This window comes from Saccostrea cucullata, unplaced genomic scaffold (genome assembly GCF_032062105.1).
Source record: "Saccostrea cucullata isolate Sc308-1 unplaced genomic scaffold, CSIRO_AGI_Scuc_v1 ctg3373, whole genome shotgun sequence".
Taxonomy (NCBI): Eukaryota; Metazoa; Mollusca; class Bivalvia; order Ostreida; family Ostreidae; genus Saccostrea; species Saccostrea cuccullata.
This window is the reverse complement of record NW_026933731.1, coordinates 25405-44472: the sequence shown is the minus strand read 5'-3', so window position 1 is coordinate 44472 and position 19068 is coordinate 25405. Positions and strand designations below refer to the sequence as shown.

Below are 19068 nucleotides of genomic sequence, written 5' to 3'. Positions count from 1 at the left end.
TTTTTACCTTAATTTTAATATGCAGTGACTCTAGCTGCATGTCAAAGAAATCTTTCATAAGAAAGAAGATTGTTTTGATATGGAAGTCATTTCAAATTTGTCACGAACATAATTTTTTTAATCTGAACAGAGAGTTAGAGTAGAGGAGGTTATGGACTCGAGAGAAAGTAAAACTGCCATTATTGCAATCCTAGAGAAATGTGAATCGATGGGATATGACAAGAAGCAGATCAAAGAGGCTCGAAAACAGTACAGTTCTATAATGAGCAATCCGCTTAGCTCCTTTGCTTCGGAGGTAAAAGTATATATAAGTACCATGAGTGTTAATGTTGTCAAATACTCTAGAAAAAATAAACGTGTGGAATAGTTGTTTTCAATCTCCTTCCATATAGCTTCAGGCAATTCAAGAAAAGAATAAGAAAACAAAAATTGAACCTCAACATATACTGCCAGCATATATTAAGAAAGCACCGGATCTCTATCATATCATTAGTGATGCTTGGGGAAACAGACGTGATATTGCAGATGACGCAATCAAGGAATTTTTCTTCATAATGCAAACATATCATCGTTTAAAAGAGGTAATATAACGACATTTTATCGTTTCATAATGATTTTTTTTTCTTTTCACAAACATTTTTCTCACAACGATCTATTATATTACATATAAGAACATTCACAAAAGTTTGGCAATTTACATCTTGAAAAACAAAGAATTGCGTCAAAATGGAAGTGCTAATGACAATTCAGGCATACCCTTAGATAAAGAATACCGGTAGGTTACATTTACATGTAAGGGTAAAATTAGGTTGAAGATATAAAATGTTAAATTTTATCAATGCATCATTCTGGCTTCTACGACGAAGAATGTCCTCACTCTTTCATTGTTCTTATGGGAAAATATGCAGATAACTATCCGTAAAAATTAAAGTTAAAAAAAACCCATTGAACGAAAATGTTTGTGTTGTGAAAACTTTTTCCTCGGTTCCTATTTAACAGTATTAAATGTTTTTATTCAACAGTTTTTTAATGAAGTAAATCTCTAACTGGTAGCTACGTCTGTTATAAAAGAGCTATTTTAACAAATAAGAAATACGAATTTTCTTTTCGAAATATGTATATGTGTATATCCTTTATATTAGGATCTTCCTAAGCCGACGACAAGTGATGAAACAAAAAGTTCACGTACAACGACTGCTAGTTCATCAGTATCGTCAACAAAACGTCTCTCAACAAACTGTATAGAGACTGTGTTAAAACGATGTTCAAAGAAGTATCAAACAGATCTTGTGACAAAAGCCGAAGAAGAATTTAAAAGACTAAAAAGAATAGACAAGGAGTGCAAAGATCGAAAGGATTTGGTAATACTTTTTTGTAATTAAAAAAAGATATATTTTTATCTAATAGTAACTACAATTCTTATAAATACTGTATATAATTTAACGAATCTCATATAAAATAGGCTTCCAACGAACTACATGTGCTTTACTAGTACTTAAATGATATGAAAACTTGCAGGATAAACGTAAAAATGAGTGGCACATGAAGGGTTCAGATGGACCTGCAGAATTGTTGCGATCTATTCCACAGCCAGAAAGACCGCTTCATAAACTTCTTCAACACGCAAAGGACGACAATACGATGGAGAGCGAACTAGCTCTATTAGAATACGCGTCTCTTCTTCACTCAGAAACTCTGTTTCAGGAAATGGAATGTCCAAAGGTAAAATACGCAATTTTAAGCCAACCCAAAAACAATGTTTGTTTGCCCATTCTCGACTTTGTCTGAATATATTAAGTGGTTAAAAAGGTTTTCAGTTAGCCTATTTTGCCAATCGGTCGGAAGAGGGCAACTAAACGATTTTTTAAAGATGGCCTTAATACGGATGTAGTACTTATCCTTTGCTGTTTTTTCTAATATGACAGTTACCGCAATACACTAATATCTTGCTCATCTCAATGATTCAGGCTAAGGGTAATGAAGCAGACTTACATGTGATCCTGAGTAGAATTTGAATCCCATGTAAAATGTGTATTAAAGATGAATGGGATATCTATACATGTGTACTAGTATCTGCAAATAACAGCACTTTGGTAGAGCAGTATATATGAACTGCTATATTCATTTTGGACTGTTTGACTTTTACAAATTTCCGGTACAAAATATAGTTCTTAAGTGTAAGATGAACAAGACGTGGTAATAGGTATACGCCATTATATTATTAGTTTCCCTATTTCCTATATCTGCACTGGGATAAATAAACCCTTCACAATTGTTATAAAAAATTGCTTTTTTCTTATAACTGCTGCATGTAGCAAATTTTTGTCTTGCATAGGTTTTTTTTTTACGTTTGATGTCTTTTTAATGTGTAGTTATTTTGTTTCACTTTGTAATGCATTTATCAGTGCTATTGACTTTGAATCTCTTTGGAATTTATTTTTTAATGCGTAGAGGCAAGTGGAAGTCATTTTGTTTCGTCCAAGTCTTTCAAATACAATGAAAGAGACGTTTTATAGGTAGATACTCCGTGAAGCGAAATACATTGAACCCTGAATAAATCTGAGGCTTATGAAGTGACTAGGAAATGACAACATTGAGAAGACTAGAATGGCGGACATTGATAACTCTCATTCTCGTCTTTTTACAAATTATGTTAAACTTTAAGACTAAAAACTTTCATGTTCCCAGGGCCTGATTTAGGTGGATTGGTGAACATGGTGTGGGAATGCCTATACAGCTCAACGCACTATTTAAGCTCACATGGTTTTTCGCACAAAGGTCACATTTTTCTTGTAATAAAACTTAAAATTATTGAGCTTCTGTACGAGACATCGACGCTATATTATTAAATATTTCAAGTTAAAGTTGCACATTCTCTAAAATCATTATATTAAGTTTTAAACCTCGATGTTTTAAAAGGGAATTTGTTTATAAACTGTATGGTGTTACATGCGTGTAAGATTCTATCATAGGTATTTACAAATTAATTAATCGGGCTTTCCTTGATACTATATGTAGTTGAAATGTTCAAATTGACTTCTTACAGATGAGTGTTTTTCTAAGTACTTTGCACATTTCCCATTCTTGTCTTGGTTTTGTCGAAATTCAGCGCCGAAAAATTACAAAACTGCATAAAGAAATCATATCAAAGTATAGGATAATAAAGTATTTTTTAATTTCCACACAGTAAATTTTACTATTGAAAAGAAAATTCTTTTATATTGATGGTCTTAAACTCTGAAATTTTGTGATGGAAGGTATCTTTCATGATGCTAGATTTCAGAAAGTTTACCTAAAACAAATCCATCCTTTTAACATGAAAAAAAAACAGTCGAAGAGATGAGAAATACTTCTATCATCTTGCGCCTTAGTGCCATATTAATGTACAAAAATATAGAAGTTACATAAACTGCAATGCTTCTCTATTAAGCCATGGCAAAGGTATGCTTTAAACTGAACGGATAAAAAGACGGTTGCATTTGACGAGAAATCATGAAAAAACCAACTGGGAACTGTCATGATCTATAATCCAAGAGCATATAAAAATCCAACCAATTATTAGGTGTGAATTATGTTTAAAGTAATGGAATAAGATCAAAATTAATTCAAAAATTACTTTAAAAATATATTTTGTCGCCTCGTTACATAATTTTGCATAAAAGCAATGTGACCTTAATTTGTGCGAAAAACCATGAGAGCTTAAAAGTGCGTTGAGCTGTATTTAGCTTAAGATATATACAGTATATCAGTAAATCTTCATTGCATTGTAAGGGCAATCCATATTTACCTATAGGTACATATATTTCCATTCATATCAAACATATAAGCATTGTATCAAGGAACGCAAAGTTAGGCTGTCAGAACATTCGTTTGGGGTGAGATTTTAACTTTCTTATAGATCTATTACATTTCTGAGGTAAGCTATGATAACATTGACATCTTTTTTTAAAATTCTGAATATGAATTTAAGAGCAGTAAATAGCGTTTTAACTTCCATTTGAAAAATCAAAAGGATGATGATAAGACTAAAATGAAATGAAATATCAAATAAAAAAATGAGAGAAATGTCTAAATAAAGAGTATTGATATATTGCTATATATATTGCTATATTTCTTTCTTTTTAGGCCATGAGTGAGCACGTAGCTAGAACAAGTACATCTCGATCTGTTAGCTGTCCATCAGAAAGAATTGGCATCGGTGATATATTGAAAAAAATGAAAAATATTGTTAACCCTGAGGTGTATAAAGAAGCAAGGGAGGAATATCAGAAGTTACAAGACATAGAAAAAATGATAGCACGGGATGACAGTTTGGTACAGTTTTATTGTTATTACGAGAAAGTACTGTAAATAAAATTCAATAAAAAATGAAAACTCGGTAAAACTTGAGGTTTAAAAAATGGTTGTTTGCAAGTGCAGCATTAAAATTTCATTTTCTTAGATAGATTAGAAAATAACAGTATTTTTATCTTTCATTAAAGAATATATATTATTTTTATATATTTATCCCTCAGAGAGTTAGAAAAGACAACTGGAAATTTCATGTACCTGATGGAGCTTCGGGATACATTAACGTGGAAATTCCTAATAGACCTCTTCACATCGTCTTAAATCGCGCACAGAAGGAAGGCGTTCAAGGAAGCAAGTTCGCTCTGATGGACTATGGATCCATGCTTCACTCAGAAGTTCTCTATGACAGTAAGGACAATATGCCCCAGGTATTATGACAAAAAGACAATAAATATTTATTCTGGGGTATGATCTTAATTTTGATAATTAAAAATACATGTATATTAATACCTTTTTGTTGATAACTGTTTACAGATGGTGCAAATGCCACAGGAAATAAAGGATACGAAAAATATTCAGACCGAGCATCGGGATCTTAAAAATATTAGAGAAAAAGAGTTTGTTAGTAGGGCTGCTGATGTAGGTCAAGGGCAAAGGGAATTGAATAGATCGCAAATCGATGACGAACGTATATTTATGTTACAACAAGAAGTCGACAAGCTGAAAGAGCAGCTCAATATAAAAAACACAGAAATTGAAGACTTAACAACAAGGTAGGCAAAGTTTTACAGATTATAAAACATCAAGTGAAACTTGTAAATGGTAGAGTAGTTTTTGCACATCCTACGATGTAAGTTAAATTTCAGATTGAGTCAAGCGGCGAGCAATAGTCTGATGTACAACAACCCAAGCATAGCTGATCTGAGTGATAAAAATCGTCCTACAAAATTAGGAGAACGCTTTGGACAGCTTTACGACAACGAATGGTCTGAAGCCTACGAAACTCTTAAGTTTTCAATACAGTCAGAAAATGCCGTATACTCTATTCTTGCTGATATTGTCCAGGTGCGTTAAATAGCCTTAAGTTTAATGTGTTTAAGGATGCCCGCTCTTCAGTTGGGAGCATAATATCATAACCTTAATTTATATAAAAATGATATCTCGAAATAAAGCTTGATTTTTTTTTCTGCAGCAGTTTTCATTGCATTCACCTAAAAACTATTTAAGGTCCCATAAAATCTTGGAAATTAAAAAAAAACTGCTCAAATGTAGATTTGAAAAAAAAAAAACTTTTTCCAAATACCAGGATACATGTTCAAGTGTATACTATACTATATTATTATAATATTGTTTTCCATTTTTAACTACTATAGTTGTTAAGCTGTTGAAGTATAACAACATGTGGAAAGTGTTGTTACACTTTGCATTTTATTATGAGTGTTTATATTTGATGGAGACAAGAACGCAAGTGTCAAAATTGTTGTAAAATTCCTGAACATTTAATAAAACGGTTGTTGACTTTTGAATTCGGTCTACTCGTGACTATACGAGTAGACCTCATCAAAAGTCAATAATTGTATAATGTACGTATAGCTTTTTTTAAATCCTGAAATATACTTGATTTTAAATTTCACAATAATTGTTTTAGGATATATTCCGATATTGCGAAAAGGCGTTAAAACAGCAGATAGCAGACATCAGACATGATCTGGAAAAAAGAACAAGGGAGCCACGGTTTCTGTACGAGGTCAAGGTAGAATGAAAAAGGATAAATGCTTTCTTTTTGTTTTCAATGAAATTATATTACACTGTATATTTGACCAAACAGCACCATTTAGAATAGCAAAAAGAAGAAATTTCTAGCAGTTTTACATAATACAAGCACAAAATTATATTTAATAATTTTTTTTCATATATTGTTAGTCATTCTCTGGGATTGGAAAAACGGATGAAATGTTGAGTTGGATGTGTGAAAAATATGCTACCGAGTTTCAGAAAGGAAATGCTGTGTATTCAGTGCAAGGTTTGATCAAGGTAAATGTGGAATGGCTGTCGCATAATGCAGCACATTTATAAATAGTGCACTGTCTACATTCGCAAGCGTCTGAGCGATCAAAATGAAAAACAATAAAGCTGAATTTTACACAGTTCACATTCGTGGACAATTTATTTATACAAGTGTATTCGATTAAGAATAACACACTACATGTAACCTGCCGAACGATCCTGCACATAGAGTTCAGGTTCATCGGACGAATCCGTATAAACCAAGGACATGTGAAATTTCACGCTCTTGATATTTTCTAAAGTGACAGTCCGTCTTAAAGTACTTTACTAGATGTACACATTATCACTTAATGTCTCAAAAACTGTTGAGAATAATACTCTAGTAATGTTTATGATTGATTTATAAATAAAATAACGATCACGATTTTTCTTTTCAGATTTATAAAGATTATTGTAAACATAGACAATTTTTAAGGACTTATCCTGGTATTATGGAGAAGATAGAGCCTTATGTGGACCTTACAGTTGAGTTGTGTTGGTTGATGTGTGCGCAGACCCCTCCGATGCAGCTCCTTTTTGTAACTAAGAACGACAAAGTTGATAAAACTTACTTCCGGTGTATGGGACACTCTGGAGATAAAGTTGATATTTGTATCTGGCCTGCAGTCTTACTCCATGACGGTGGCCCGGTTGTTATGAAGGGACAAGTATTACCTTTGTAAATCAAGATTTGCAGTAATTTAATTTATATTTTTTTTTTATTATTATTTTTAATGATTACCTTTCAGTATTTACTAATTTAATGAGATCCACTACCAAGTTGACTACTATATATAGTAATTTGCTTGTACATGTATATCTAGTTCCATGTGAAATAAATTGTTTTGTTTTTTTTTCTTTGATGTCGGAAATTTTGTTACAAAATTGTAAATAAGTATTTTAATGACAGGGGAAAAAAACGTTAACAAACTTCTGTTGTTCTTATTGCTATGGAAGTTCTTTATAGCTTTGTTTGCATCAAAATTACATGACAGTCGTCCTGTACAATAATATTTTTTTAATATAAAACTGTATACATTTTATTGAATATAGAAGTCTTTAGCCTGCCTTATTTTACTTTAATTGATCATAAAGGTTTAATTTACATACAAATTTATCATAATAACAAATCAAAATTATCAAAAATGCAGCTCAAATTGATATATCTATGGCACGCCAAATTCACAAAAATGAGCTAAACATAGTTTCACAGTCGATAAACTAGGTTTATCGGTTGTAAACTATAGTTTACGGACTGTAAACTATAGTTAACAAAGTTAATCTATATTTTACATCTGTAAACCATAGTTAACGCGATAATCTATGTTTCACAACCGTAAACTATACTTAACACCGAAAACAATCATTTGCGATTGCAAAACATAGATAGTCTGATAAATACAGTTTCACAATTTGTAAACTATAGTTTACAAACCGTTAACTATAGTTAACGATCTGATAATTATAGTTTCACGATTTGTGAAACAATGATTAACAACTTTTAACTATAGTTTACGATTGTAAATTATAGTTTCCAAACGTGAATCGGGTGTTTATCAACAAAATCTATTGTTAACGCTTTATTACAGACAGATAAACTTAGATTAGCATTCGTAAACTATAGTTAACGACCGTTAAATATAGTTTTACAGATGAAAACTATAGTTAATGAATTGTTAACTATAGTTCACGGTTTGTAAACTATAGTTTACAGTCGATAAACTTAGTTTATCAACTGTGAAATTATGTTTAGCTCATTTTTGTGAATTTGGCGTGCCATATATATCTGCCTGTAGAAAAGAAGGACCTTGACAAAGGCTTTTCCAGCCAGAGTATAAAGGTTACATTTGATAATGTATTGATTGTAGTATTTTTGTTACATTGTTGTGGAATTATAGTGCATGTGTACTGGGTATACATGTATTACCTTTTCTTGTCTAAATGATTCAAAGAAACGACCAGGATAATTTATTGGTAATTAAAATTTCACATATTAATACATGCATGTATTTCGTTTAATTTATGTTTTTTAACCAATTTTGCAACGAATTATTAACATAGATTCACTCAAATACATTTATTCTGTCAAACCAGAAAAAAAATCTAGAACAAAATATGTATCTAAAATAAATATTTTATCCCTATTCAGGAAAAATTCAAAACATCACAAGATTTGTGAATTAAGGTAGGATTTTTCTCATATTTCTTGTATTTAAAAATAAATGAAATTTTCACAGAATCAAGAAGACAATATCAGTAAGTGATATTATCAGTGAGATTAAATTTGACCGTTTTATATTAAAGGCAAGGTCAGGTCAAGGTCATTATCTTTTTCCTTGACATTATGAATAAAAAAATACTGTTGCCAATCATGTGATGCCTACTTCTATTTCAAAAGTTTAAAGATTGTTCTTTTTGCATAAAAAGATATTACTATATCGGGTCTATAGCATGATATTACCAAATTTACATAAATAATTTATGATATGATTTTCACATATAATAAAGTTGTCTTATAAATGTACAAAATGATACAAAAACAAAAAGTTTTGATCGTTTAATAAGAGAGAAAAAATACTTTTTATGGATTTTTGGCTCAAATCTGTACTTTGATTGGAAGCATTTAAAAGCTTACATAGTTCTAGTTTGTTTGATAAATCATATTCATTTGATATATTTTAAAAGTTTAGTCCCTTATTATTAAATTAACTAACATTTAAAAAATTCTTCAAATCTTTGATTGTGTAAAAATTATAACTAAATTCATTGTTCTATTATAATTTTGGGAGGCAGAAAAGAAGATATTTTCATACGCCATCATTCCGCCAAAAATATAGTCCCTGCTAGTTTTCAAACGCAGTTTACCATTTCTATTTAAAGTTGTACAATTCTGATGAGAAAATAAAAATAATGTCTTTTAAATCCCTTACACCTAGATATATAAGACATATAAGCAAATATACTTTGAATGTTTCATCTAGTCAGAAACCAGAGAAGAATCCTACCTTAAAAATCGGATACGGACCCTTTTCTACGTATATCTGACATACACTGTAAACTGTGCTTGTTGAACTTCATGATTTCAGTTTCCTTAAAATGAAATGCCCTGTCCGTCTCGTCTGTTTATCCATTTGTCAGCAAAAACTTTACTTTTCCCATAACTTTTGAGTGGGTTGGGTTATTGCTTTCATATTTCACATGTGTATTCCTTGTGACAAGACCTTTCTTAGGGTACCACCAAATTTGACCTCTTGACAATTACCTTGGACTGTGACCAACTTTTACCAAAAATTTCAAAACTGTAACTTTGGCCATAACTTTTGAACAGCTGGTGCTAGGACTTTTATACTTTACATGTGTATTCCTTGTGACAATACCTTACAACGGGTATAAAAAAATTACCTTTCGACCTTGACCTTAGAGTTTGACCCATTTTTAAGAAAACGTGACCATAATTTTTTGACCACAAGTACAGTAAGTCATATTCTACAGGTGTATATGCATTCCTTGTGACCCTTGTTCCTTCGGATACCGACAATTTTGATCTTAAAGTTGACTTGTACTTGAGAAACTTCAACTCTTGCCATAAATTGCTCTACGGGGGCACCAGTTTCACAAAGATATCTTTTTTATCCTATTTTCTGTTGGATTACCCCCTTTTCCAAAATTTATAGACGTACAGTATCCCATCATTGATTGCATTAAGACTTCACTTAAACCCATAAATGAGGGTTCCGTTTTAAAAAAGAACTTACAATAAAGACCAAAGTTAAATTCTGCTAAAAACATTTTTATTAATATTCCATAGAAAATGGCTTTATTCATTTTAAAAGCCAAGTAGAAAAATACTTTCACGCTGGCAATTTTTAGCAAAATCATTAATTTTGAAAAAAAAAATACAATATACTGAAGTTGTTGGTCTTAGTTGTAAGTTTTTTTTGTAAAACGGGCCCCCTGAACAGTTAAATAATGTAAGCATGAAAAAATTCAACTCATACGGTGGTATACAGTTAAATAATGTAAGCATGAAAAAATTCAACTCATGAGTAAAATGATTTTAATTTGTTTGGAAAACGAATTCAAAACGAGATCATCAAGATCTTTAAAAATTGATCAAAAAGATTATTTCGTTTTCAAAAGATTTATAAATCTACACAAAAAAGTCTCACAAGATATTATCTGCAAAGATATTATTTCGTTTTCAGCAAATATTATGACAAAGATAATATATGTTTTCAATATCACAAGCACAGGATTTCAGTTAAGTTACATAGTTTTCAGAATTAGAATCCAAGATGTTTTCACAAGATAATAAGTATTATTTTTTCACAAGATTTATCTCGGAAAAACCCAGCATCACAGATAATATCTCGTTTTCACAAGATATTATCTCGTTTTCACAAGATAATAAGTCGTTTTCACAAGATAATTCCAGTAATTATGTCGTTTTCACTCTTTATAATTTGCGTGTCCTACATGTAAAATAATTTTAATTTGTTTGCTTCCCTGAAAAAGTCATGCAACATAATATCACAACAAAATTTTACATAGTCCAGAATTAGAATCCATGTCATATTATTTTTATTGGAAAAACCCAGCATTAGCTTTGGCACGTTTCCAGTAACTCTTTATAATTACATGTATATCGTTGCTTTAAATCGACATTCAACAAAATAGGAACAAAAAAATCATTATTAAACTTGCATGTTTACAACATTGCTGTACGTTATGCTTCGCTGTGTACAGAGCTTCATAACCAGGAAGAATATTTTGAAGGTCTCGGATTCATAAAATGGCGACTCTCTCAATTTTCAGTTTCTTTCTATTGGTGTTTGTTTTGGGGAAAGCTGGTAAGTTCGTATGATATCTGTGTCTAATGGCTGTAGTTTTGTATCGATTTTATTAATATCCAATGCATAAGAAAATAATTTTAACCAAATGGTAATTTAAGTGTTATATTTTTGAAAATGAATTTTCTTTATGATTCTGTTTTTTCTTATTTGAAAAATCCGTAATCAGTATCTCTTTTCTCTCTGGTAGATGATTAATCCGTTGTTAGTGGCTGCTGAAACTATTAAAAATCTTCCAATTAGAATAACGAATTGATATTAATACACAATACTAGTAGTCTATTTAAGTCTGGTTATCTAAACTGTAATAATCATTTTTGAAGAAGAAGACGGGGATACTAAAAAATATTACAGTTTATTTTAGAAAATAAATGTCTTTAAAACTTATATGTTTTTTTTTTACAGTTTGGACATATGATTAAATTAAAAAAAAGAACAAGATTGACCGACATAACACATCTAATTTATAAAGAACTAAACCAAACGTTAAAAATCAACAGAAACCACAAAACATAATTATTTGAATACGTGTATATCAAATAAAAGAAAGAAGTTAAAGTGTGCATATAACAAACATATGAACCATATAGAATACAGTATACTGTAGTATATAGCAAACAAGACCGGGCATACCGTATGGAATGACATAACTATCGTTTATCTTGCATGTAGGGGGCAGAAATATGCCACTTTAATTACTAGATTAAAATTAAACATTTTCGATCCTGTACAATTTAAATTAGGCAGAATATACATTGCACCATATGTAAAATGAATAATTAGAGCTTTCCTTTCAGCTGGAGATCCATGTTCTACGTACAGTGTAATGTCGGGAGAGATTCGCCGATCTACGGCCTATACCTTGAAGCCTTCCGACACGGCCATCTGTGACAACTTCCTGACAGAGCAATGGTATCGGATAGACAGTCAGGCAGGGGATGAGATCGTCCGCTCCTGTCCCTCTATGACGCATTGTGGAACAATGTATCCCATGTGGATGAATGGTCTGTCATGATTTCTCTCCCTCCCCCTTTTTGTTAGGTCTGCCTGTCATTTTGTTGCGCGTTGGGATACCAATCTCTTATCCACTACTCCTCTTATATACCATTGAATGAAATTAATGAGACTTTCACAAAATCTTTGTTACATAGTGCCATTGTGCACCTTCTATTTTCCTTTTCGATCCAATTCATGTTTTTGGGTTTCCCATGTAGCAAAACACGGACAATGCCATCATACCAATCTCTTATCCGCAATTCGTCCCATTCCACTGAAAAAATGACATTTTCACAGATTCTTTATTACATAATGCCATTGTGACCTATTTTACTTTTTGATCTTAAACTTATCTTGGATATCCCAGAGCAAAACATGTACTTCTCCTTTATAATTATATGTGAGGCGGGGATATCATTTAGTGAGCGTGATCGCATTGCTCACATGTACAGTACCCCTAGTTTTCATAAATTTTTATTTTTATTCTCATCAACTTTGTACTTCTTTTCAAATAATTCACAACCTAGATTTCTTGGAACTAATATTGAACATTGTTGTGGAGAGCGCTCATGTAGGCTATGCCTGCTACCCAAACCACCCATGTTTTAGTTTGGTACATAAGAAAATATGTTCAAGGAAGGATATGGAGATAACGAACAGTATTCAATCTCAACGTCCATTAAACAATATACAAAATAAGAGCAGAGCAAACACGGACCTCTGAAACATCAGAGGTGGGATCAGGTGCCATGGAGGAGTGAGCATCCCCTGCCGACCGGTCACACCCGCCGTGTGCTCGTTGTCATGATCAGGAAATAACGGAAAAAATCCGTCGTCAATTCAGTGTATAAATAATGGACTAACAATTGGTATGAAAAACGTCAGTCAGCATTGACTCAATGATAAATTGTATTTGCTGACAAGGTTTTGTATCGACCATAGAATTTACGAAATGATGACTTTAAACGAGACTGTTGATATTCTTGTTTCATCAACTTGCTTGTCAATAATTTACCTCGTTTAAGAAATTGTTCATACGTAGAGCACGCTCTTGCGTATCGAATCAACTGAGATATATATACTCCGTATGCAGGTGATGAAGGTATATTGCTGCATAAGTAAGGGAAGTTGACGATAGAAAACTTAAAGTCATCACGTTTATCATATAGCTTGGTTGTTAGATTACCATTACCTTTTTCAAGTAAAATATCCAAGTCTGAAGCAGAAGTGTCTCTGTGGTATCTTTTATCTCAAGTTCACCAGGATATATCGTTCGACGTAGGAATGGAAATTATCATTATTAATTGACAATACGTGTCGATATATCTAAATGTCGAGTTGAAGGCCACAACAAGTGTTTTCTTCTTTTCACGCATAAGATTTTGTATAAATTCTGCTTCATATGAATATAAAAATAAGTCTGCTAATAACGGGGCGCAATTTGTACCCATGGGAATTCCAATAGATTTACAAATCAAAGCGAACTGTGTTTTACAGGGAACCTACCGTTGACATCTGACGGTGAAGTGGACAGGACCGTCTGTCAGAGTGGGATTACTGGATGCTGCGAATCCTCGCTGACCATTAAAGTCAAGAATTGTGGGACATATTATGTGTATTTTCTGAGAAAGCCTTCTGGATGTCCAATTTCATATTGTTTTGGTTCGTATTAATTGCAAAAAAAAGTAAAACGCAATTTTCCAACATCTCGTTATTTCAACCATATGTACAGTGCATTTATCAATATATGTATTCGTAATTTTTTTTTTCAATAGCTTTTGATATATCTTGGATATATAGTTTACTGTAAATTCAGTTGAAATTTATCGTTTTGAATTTACGCATTTGCTCACCTTTAGGTACACTGTATGTGAATGAAACTACAACAACCACGACAACCACGACAACAACAACAACGACAACAACCGCTCCTCCGACAACAGCAAGTCCGTCTACAACAACTGAATGTGACAAAGACGAGAGAGGGGGAAAAGGTGACCACTGATATATAGCAAAAAAATTCACTTGATGCTTTTATCCCTTATACTGTAGTTAACGTTTGAAAAAAATATGAAATGGTATTTAGAAAGGAACGATTATAATGAATCTTTATTTGTAAAAATATTAGATCACGATAACGATTATTCTTTACCTGTGTTCATCATAAATGTAGTATAAACACGTGTGTGATTACTTTTTAGAACACAGGCATGGTAAACACCACAGTAAACATGCGATGATGGCATCCGCTGCTCTTGCTTTAGTGGTATTTCTTATATTGCTAACACTGTTCATCTTCAAACTTTACAAGTGAGTTAATACGTCAAAGAGGTTTATTGTAAAATACTTTTACAAAACCTATTTACAAAATTTTATTTATACAAGAATCACTCTGTTTGTCTATCCGTTATATCTAGCTATATTTACATTTCTGATTGTTTTCTCTGTGATAACTCTTTGAAAGTATATGTAAGGTGAGTCGGTTTCTTGTTAATTAACCTGAATGTAAATTTCGCCAAGTGAAAGGTCAAGTGAAAGGTCAAGTGATATGCATGTCAAATTTTTAAATTTCGTCAATTTCTCAGTGGGTGTATTTTAAGCGTTTTTGCTGTTTCGCCAAATCATTTGCTTTTGTGTAAATTATCCTGCGTAATTTCCAACTGTCGTTGATGTCCCTGGCATACCCCCCCCCCAAAAAAAAATGCATTGATGCCTTCAGCATATGGGCAACACTTTTGATACGAAAGCCTTCGGAAGCTCCGTGTGCACTTATTTGCTTGTGATCTATTGCATGGGAGATTTATAATCTTTATCTCTATACCTCAGATCATTCGAGAATATTTCACCCAAAAAAAGAAAACGAGATTATCTTTTCACATGAACATAATGGTTGTTATTCGGAACACAATTGCCCCTCTATGTCATAACAGACTTGCATTTAAAATGACCGTGCGTACTAGTAGTTATGATTGGCATGTTGCAAATGTGGAAAAAAATCTTTATTGTGAACGTGAACTAAGGGTTATGCTCCATTGAAGAAAAGAATGAAGTGTGATTGATTAATATTTCATTTTTATCTTTCTTGAACTCACAGGAAATCTCCTGATGTGTAAAATTTAAATTGAATTATTCTTTCAAAACAACTTTGATTTTGTAACTAGACGGAAGAATCCAAAGACAAACGAAAAGGTGGAACCAATCGACGCCGTTGCACCCGTTGATGGTCCTGAGAAGACTCCACTCCCGGAACAATGGGTGGTGGTCGTACCGTCAGCCCCGCCTCTTCAGCTGCAAAGCTCCTTCATCAAGAAGACCCCGACGGAGGAGGTTTCTCAGCCGTGATCTTACTGGGAAGAACACAAATGTTGTTGTTTTTTAAACGTTATTTCGTTTTCTTGAGAGTTTTTTTTTTTGCTCTACGTATTAAATATAGTTCATCATGTGTCATTTTATTCAAAATGCTGTGCAGTCCTGGTAAAGTTCAGTATCTAATTTTGAAAAATCGAACTTTATATAAGTACAGTGTCAAGATACAAATATATACCGGTATTTCTGTTTATTACAGTAGATATTTACTTATTTGAACAAGGTTTCGCCTTTTACAGTGGAAGAAAAGAAATGTTTTTAGAAACCTGCTTGTTAATTCACGCCAGTTAAGTTATATATAGTTGCATTCAAAATTTTTATCTCCATTTTGAATTCATCTGTACATAGCTTTCCCATTTTTTTCATTTTAGCGAATTTTGATGAATAAACACATATTTTCTTTTGAGTTCCTAGAACGATGATCAGATGTGATCAGAAAATAAATTAATTCTTCATAGATCTTAATGTCCTTAGGTCACCCGAGTCACTTGGATGACCTATAATTGCTTTTTCAAACGTCGTCTTGCGGTTATGCATCGCGGTTGTAGACATTTTCGGCTTCATTGTTGGCATATTGCACCAATGGGTTAATAAGGGTGGAATTTTATTTTAATTCTATGGTCCCTATATCCAGGGCCTAGAGTTGGGACTAATACCATCAAACTTAGTGCTATTTTTAAAAACTCTTCTTTTGTACTTCTAGGCATCAGACAGTCAAACACATTGCATGAATATTATGCTTTGAGCCATCTTCCTAAACTGTAAAATTCATGGTCCTGGGTTCACGGGTTCTGGAATTGGGGCTCTAATGATTTTTAAGCAGATATACTACGAAGTGAAAAAAAATATAAATCGGTTGTTCTATATACCTTAAGATTTACTACTGGGGATAAACGAAACATTTTGTTGATTCCTGATCATCCTATTTCTCCTGGTTTTGGACAAAAATAAATAGGCATATCTTCATCTTTTAGTTTATTTTGTTTTATTATACTAATATCTGCATTTTATACAATGGTGTATTATGCACGGGTGACTTGGGTCTGTTAATTTTGCATTTTCATATCTTTTACTTTTTTAATGTTGATTATTTTCAGTGAAATCATTTACATGTTAGAATTGCTGTGATATTTTTAACACATTAGTTTGTGCATATTTATCGTGATGTTTCATGATGAATGGTCATATTGTTTAAATAAAATTAAATTGAAAATATGCTATTTGGTTTTATATTGATTGTATGTTGTTCAACGTCCCTTCAAGATTTTTTCACACATATGGAGACTTACCACAAATCTTGTCCTATGCTCGGTCTTTTTCGTGCCAGCACATGCGATACAGGACCTCGGTTTATACCGTCTCATCCGAATTAGGACCGGTCTCCACGTCCCCAAGTGGGATTCGAGCCCGCGACGAAGATCAAATCCATACTTCGCGACTTTAGAGCAGACGCTTTAACCACTGCGCCACGCGGGTGACATAATTTGAACAAATATTTTTTTTTAAGACATGGCAAGGACTTTTGGATTGACTGGTCTACTTTAATTTGTAAAATTACCGAGAACAAGTACATCGAATGATAATTTCTAGCTACTTGAATTGATGAACGGATATATTGACCCCGGGGAGGTGGGGGATCATTTATATACTAGTACATGTGTACATATTTTTTTTTAATTTTGAGTTACATGTATCCCTTTTCCAATTCACTTTATCGCCAATGACACCATACACACGGTTTGTTTTTCACTAGGCTATTATTTGCTTTAATATAGAGTAATATTAATATAAGTATCTATTGATATCATGTATAGTTTGATTGAATGTACACCGGGTATGGTCCTACGACGCGCGATCAAAAAAAAAGTTTTATTGAATATGTGCGAATATTTTAAATGAAAGAATTTAACATAAATTGAAAAACTTGGAAAGCCAAAGAAAATCACTTTATCGCTCTTCTACATTGACAATCAGAATTCTTAAAAAAAGAAATTATAAAAGGATTGGCAAAAAAAATACAATTTAACATCATTAGAAAATAATTTTATACATTTAAAAAAGATATTTTACGCGGTTTTGATTATGGTCTGCTGTGTTCCGTTTTTGTTTTTGTTTTTTTTGCGACTTTCAGATTCGATAGGATATCTTAGCTTTATGACAACTTACCGACAAATCTATTCTTACGATGCATGATTTTAGACTTACGTGCTTTAAATCTTAGAAATTAGGTGACGATAGAATGAGGATTAAAGAAAACTTTCACGCGTACACCTGTTAAGATAATCATATCAATGACAGTTGTCTGTCTTACGCAATTAATACATGTACCTTTTTATTAATTGAAGGATTATGTTAATATTACAATATATATTATACAATACTAAAATAGGGATTAACTCTTTTGTCCAACTGAGAGTATTTTGATTACAGTTCGCATTTATTTGCGTCATTAGCTTTTCATTCTTTATAGTAAATACAAGTAATTAATTTAATGCAAAAAAAAAAAAAAACAAACAAAAACAAACAAAGAAATAAATAAAATTAGAAAGGGGCTCGAAGAAGAAAGGGCTGAAGAAATTCCCGATGATCATTTACAAAATCTCCAGCTCAATTAGAAACATGTTAGAACACTTTAATCTGTTTACTGGATAATTGCAATCCAAAAGAATTATCAAAATATATTGTTGAATGGAAAATCATTGATTCTTCATAATCTTAACACAGATTTAAACAAATAACCTAATTAAGGGTAGAACTTCATTTCATGTCATGCAAGTATGACGTGCAAAGAAAGAAATTAATATTGAAATATTTTTTTAAAAATGATTTTGTACTCTGATCGGTCAACAGACACAGTCAGACATGAAATGTTGGTACTCGGATGTACCTTTGATTGAATCCGGCCTACATAAAATTTTTCTTACCATAAAAGAAAATTGAATTCTGTATTGAGAAATATTGATTTTTCACGTGTTGATAATAGGCTTTTTGAGTACATCAACGTTTATGAGATATCGCTTTCTACACGGATTTCTTCCCTCTCTGACGCAGAATGTTTGGACATCAGCTTTCTAATTATTTCGTCTTAATCAGACGTTTTAATTAACATTACAGAAAAACGCAGAGGGGTTGCATAACTAAAGGAGTCTGCCAGGTTTTCAAAATGTTGACAAATTTTTCCGGAAAATTGACAGAGAATGTTTCGACAGCAGAACCCATCATACTGGATCATAGTGTGATCCCAGTGGGAATTATCATCACCATTGAGAATATATTCTCTTTCCTGGTTCTTTACCGGTGTACCCGTCTTAATTACCAAATACGGATTTTATCCATCAATTTGTGCATTTCTGATTTACTAACAGGTCTTTCCCTGTGTTTTCCACTGAAGTTCTACCACTTTGGAGATAATTGTGGATTCAAAAAGTATGTCAATACATTTTTTATTACCATTTCCTTGCTAACAGTAACAGTGATGGACATAGACAGATGTCTAGCGATCCACTTTGGAATAAAATAC

The 19068-nt window shown here is 32.3% G+C and overlaps 2 protein-coding genes across 2 annotated transcripts; both read left to right on the top strand.

The window, feature by feature from the left end:
- The first annotated feature begins 151 nt into the window (after positions 1–151).
- On the top strand, positions 152–7093 carry LOC134239218 (uncharacterized). Its single transcript, XM_062721385.1, has 11 exons — positions 152–295; positions 393–581; positions 1143–1361; positions 1519–1722; positions 4126–4314; positions 4515–4718; positions 4825–5063; positions 5157–5355; positions 5939–6043; positions 6214–6324; positions 6735–7093. Exons 1-11 carry the CDS (start codon positions 152–154, stop codon positions 7017–7019), a joined length of 2088 nt encoding a protein of 695 aa, XP_062577369.1. The 3' UTR covers positions 7020–7093.
- A 3893-nt stretch (positions 7094–10986) lies between these two features.
- Positions 10987–16768, top strand: LOC134239214 (oncoprotein-induced transcript 3 protein-like). The gene is made up of 6 exons (XM_062721380.1): positions 10987–11186; positions 11984–12190; positions 13680–13844; positions 14042–14176; positions 14384–14492; positions 15344–16768. Exons 1-6 carry the CDS (start codon positions 11129–11131, stop codon positions 15522–15524), a joined length of 855 nt encoding a protein of 284 aa, XP_062577364.1. The 5' UTR covers positions 10987–11128; the 3' UTR covers positions 15525–16768.
- The last annotated feature ends 2300 nt before the right edge of the window (positions 16769–19068 follow it).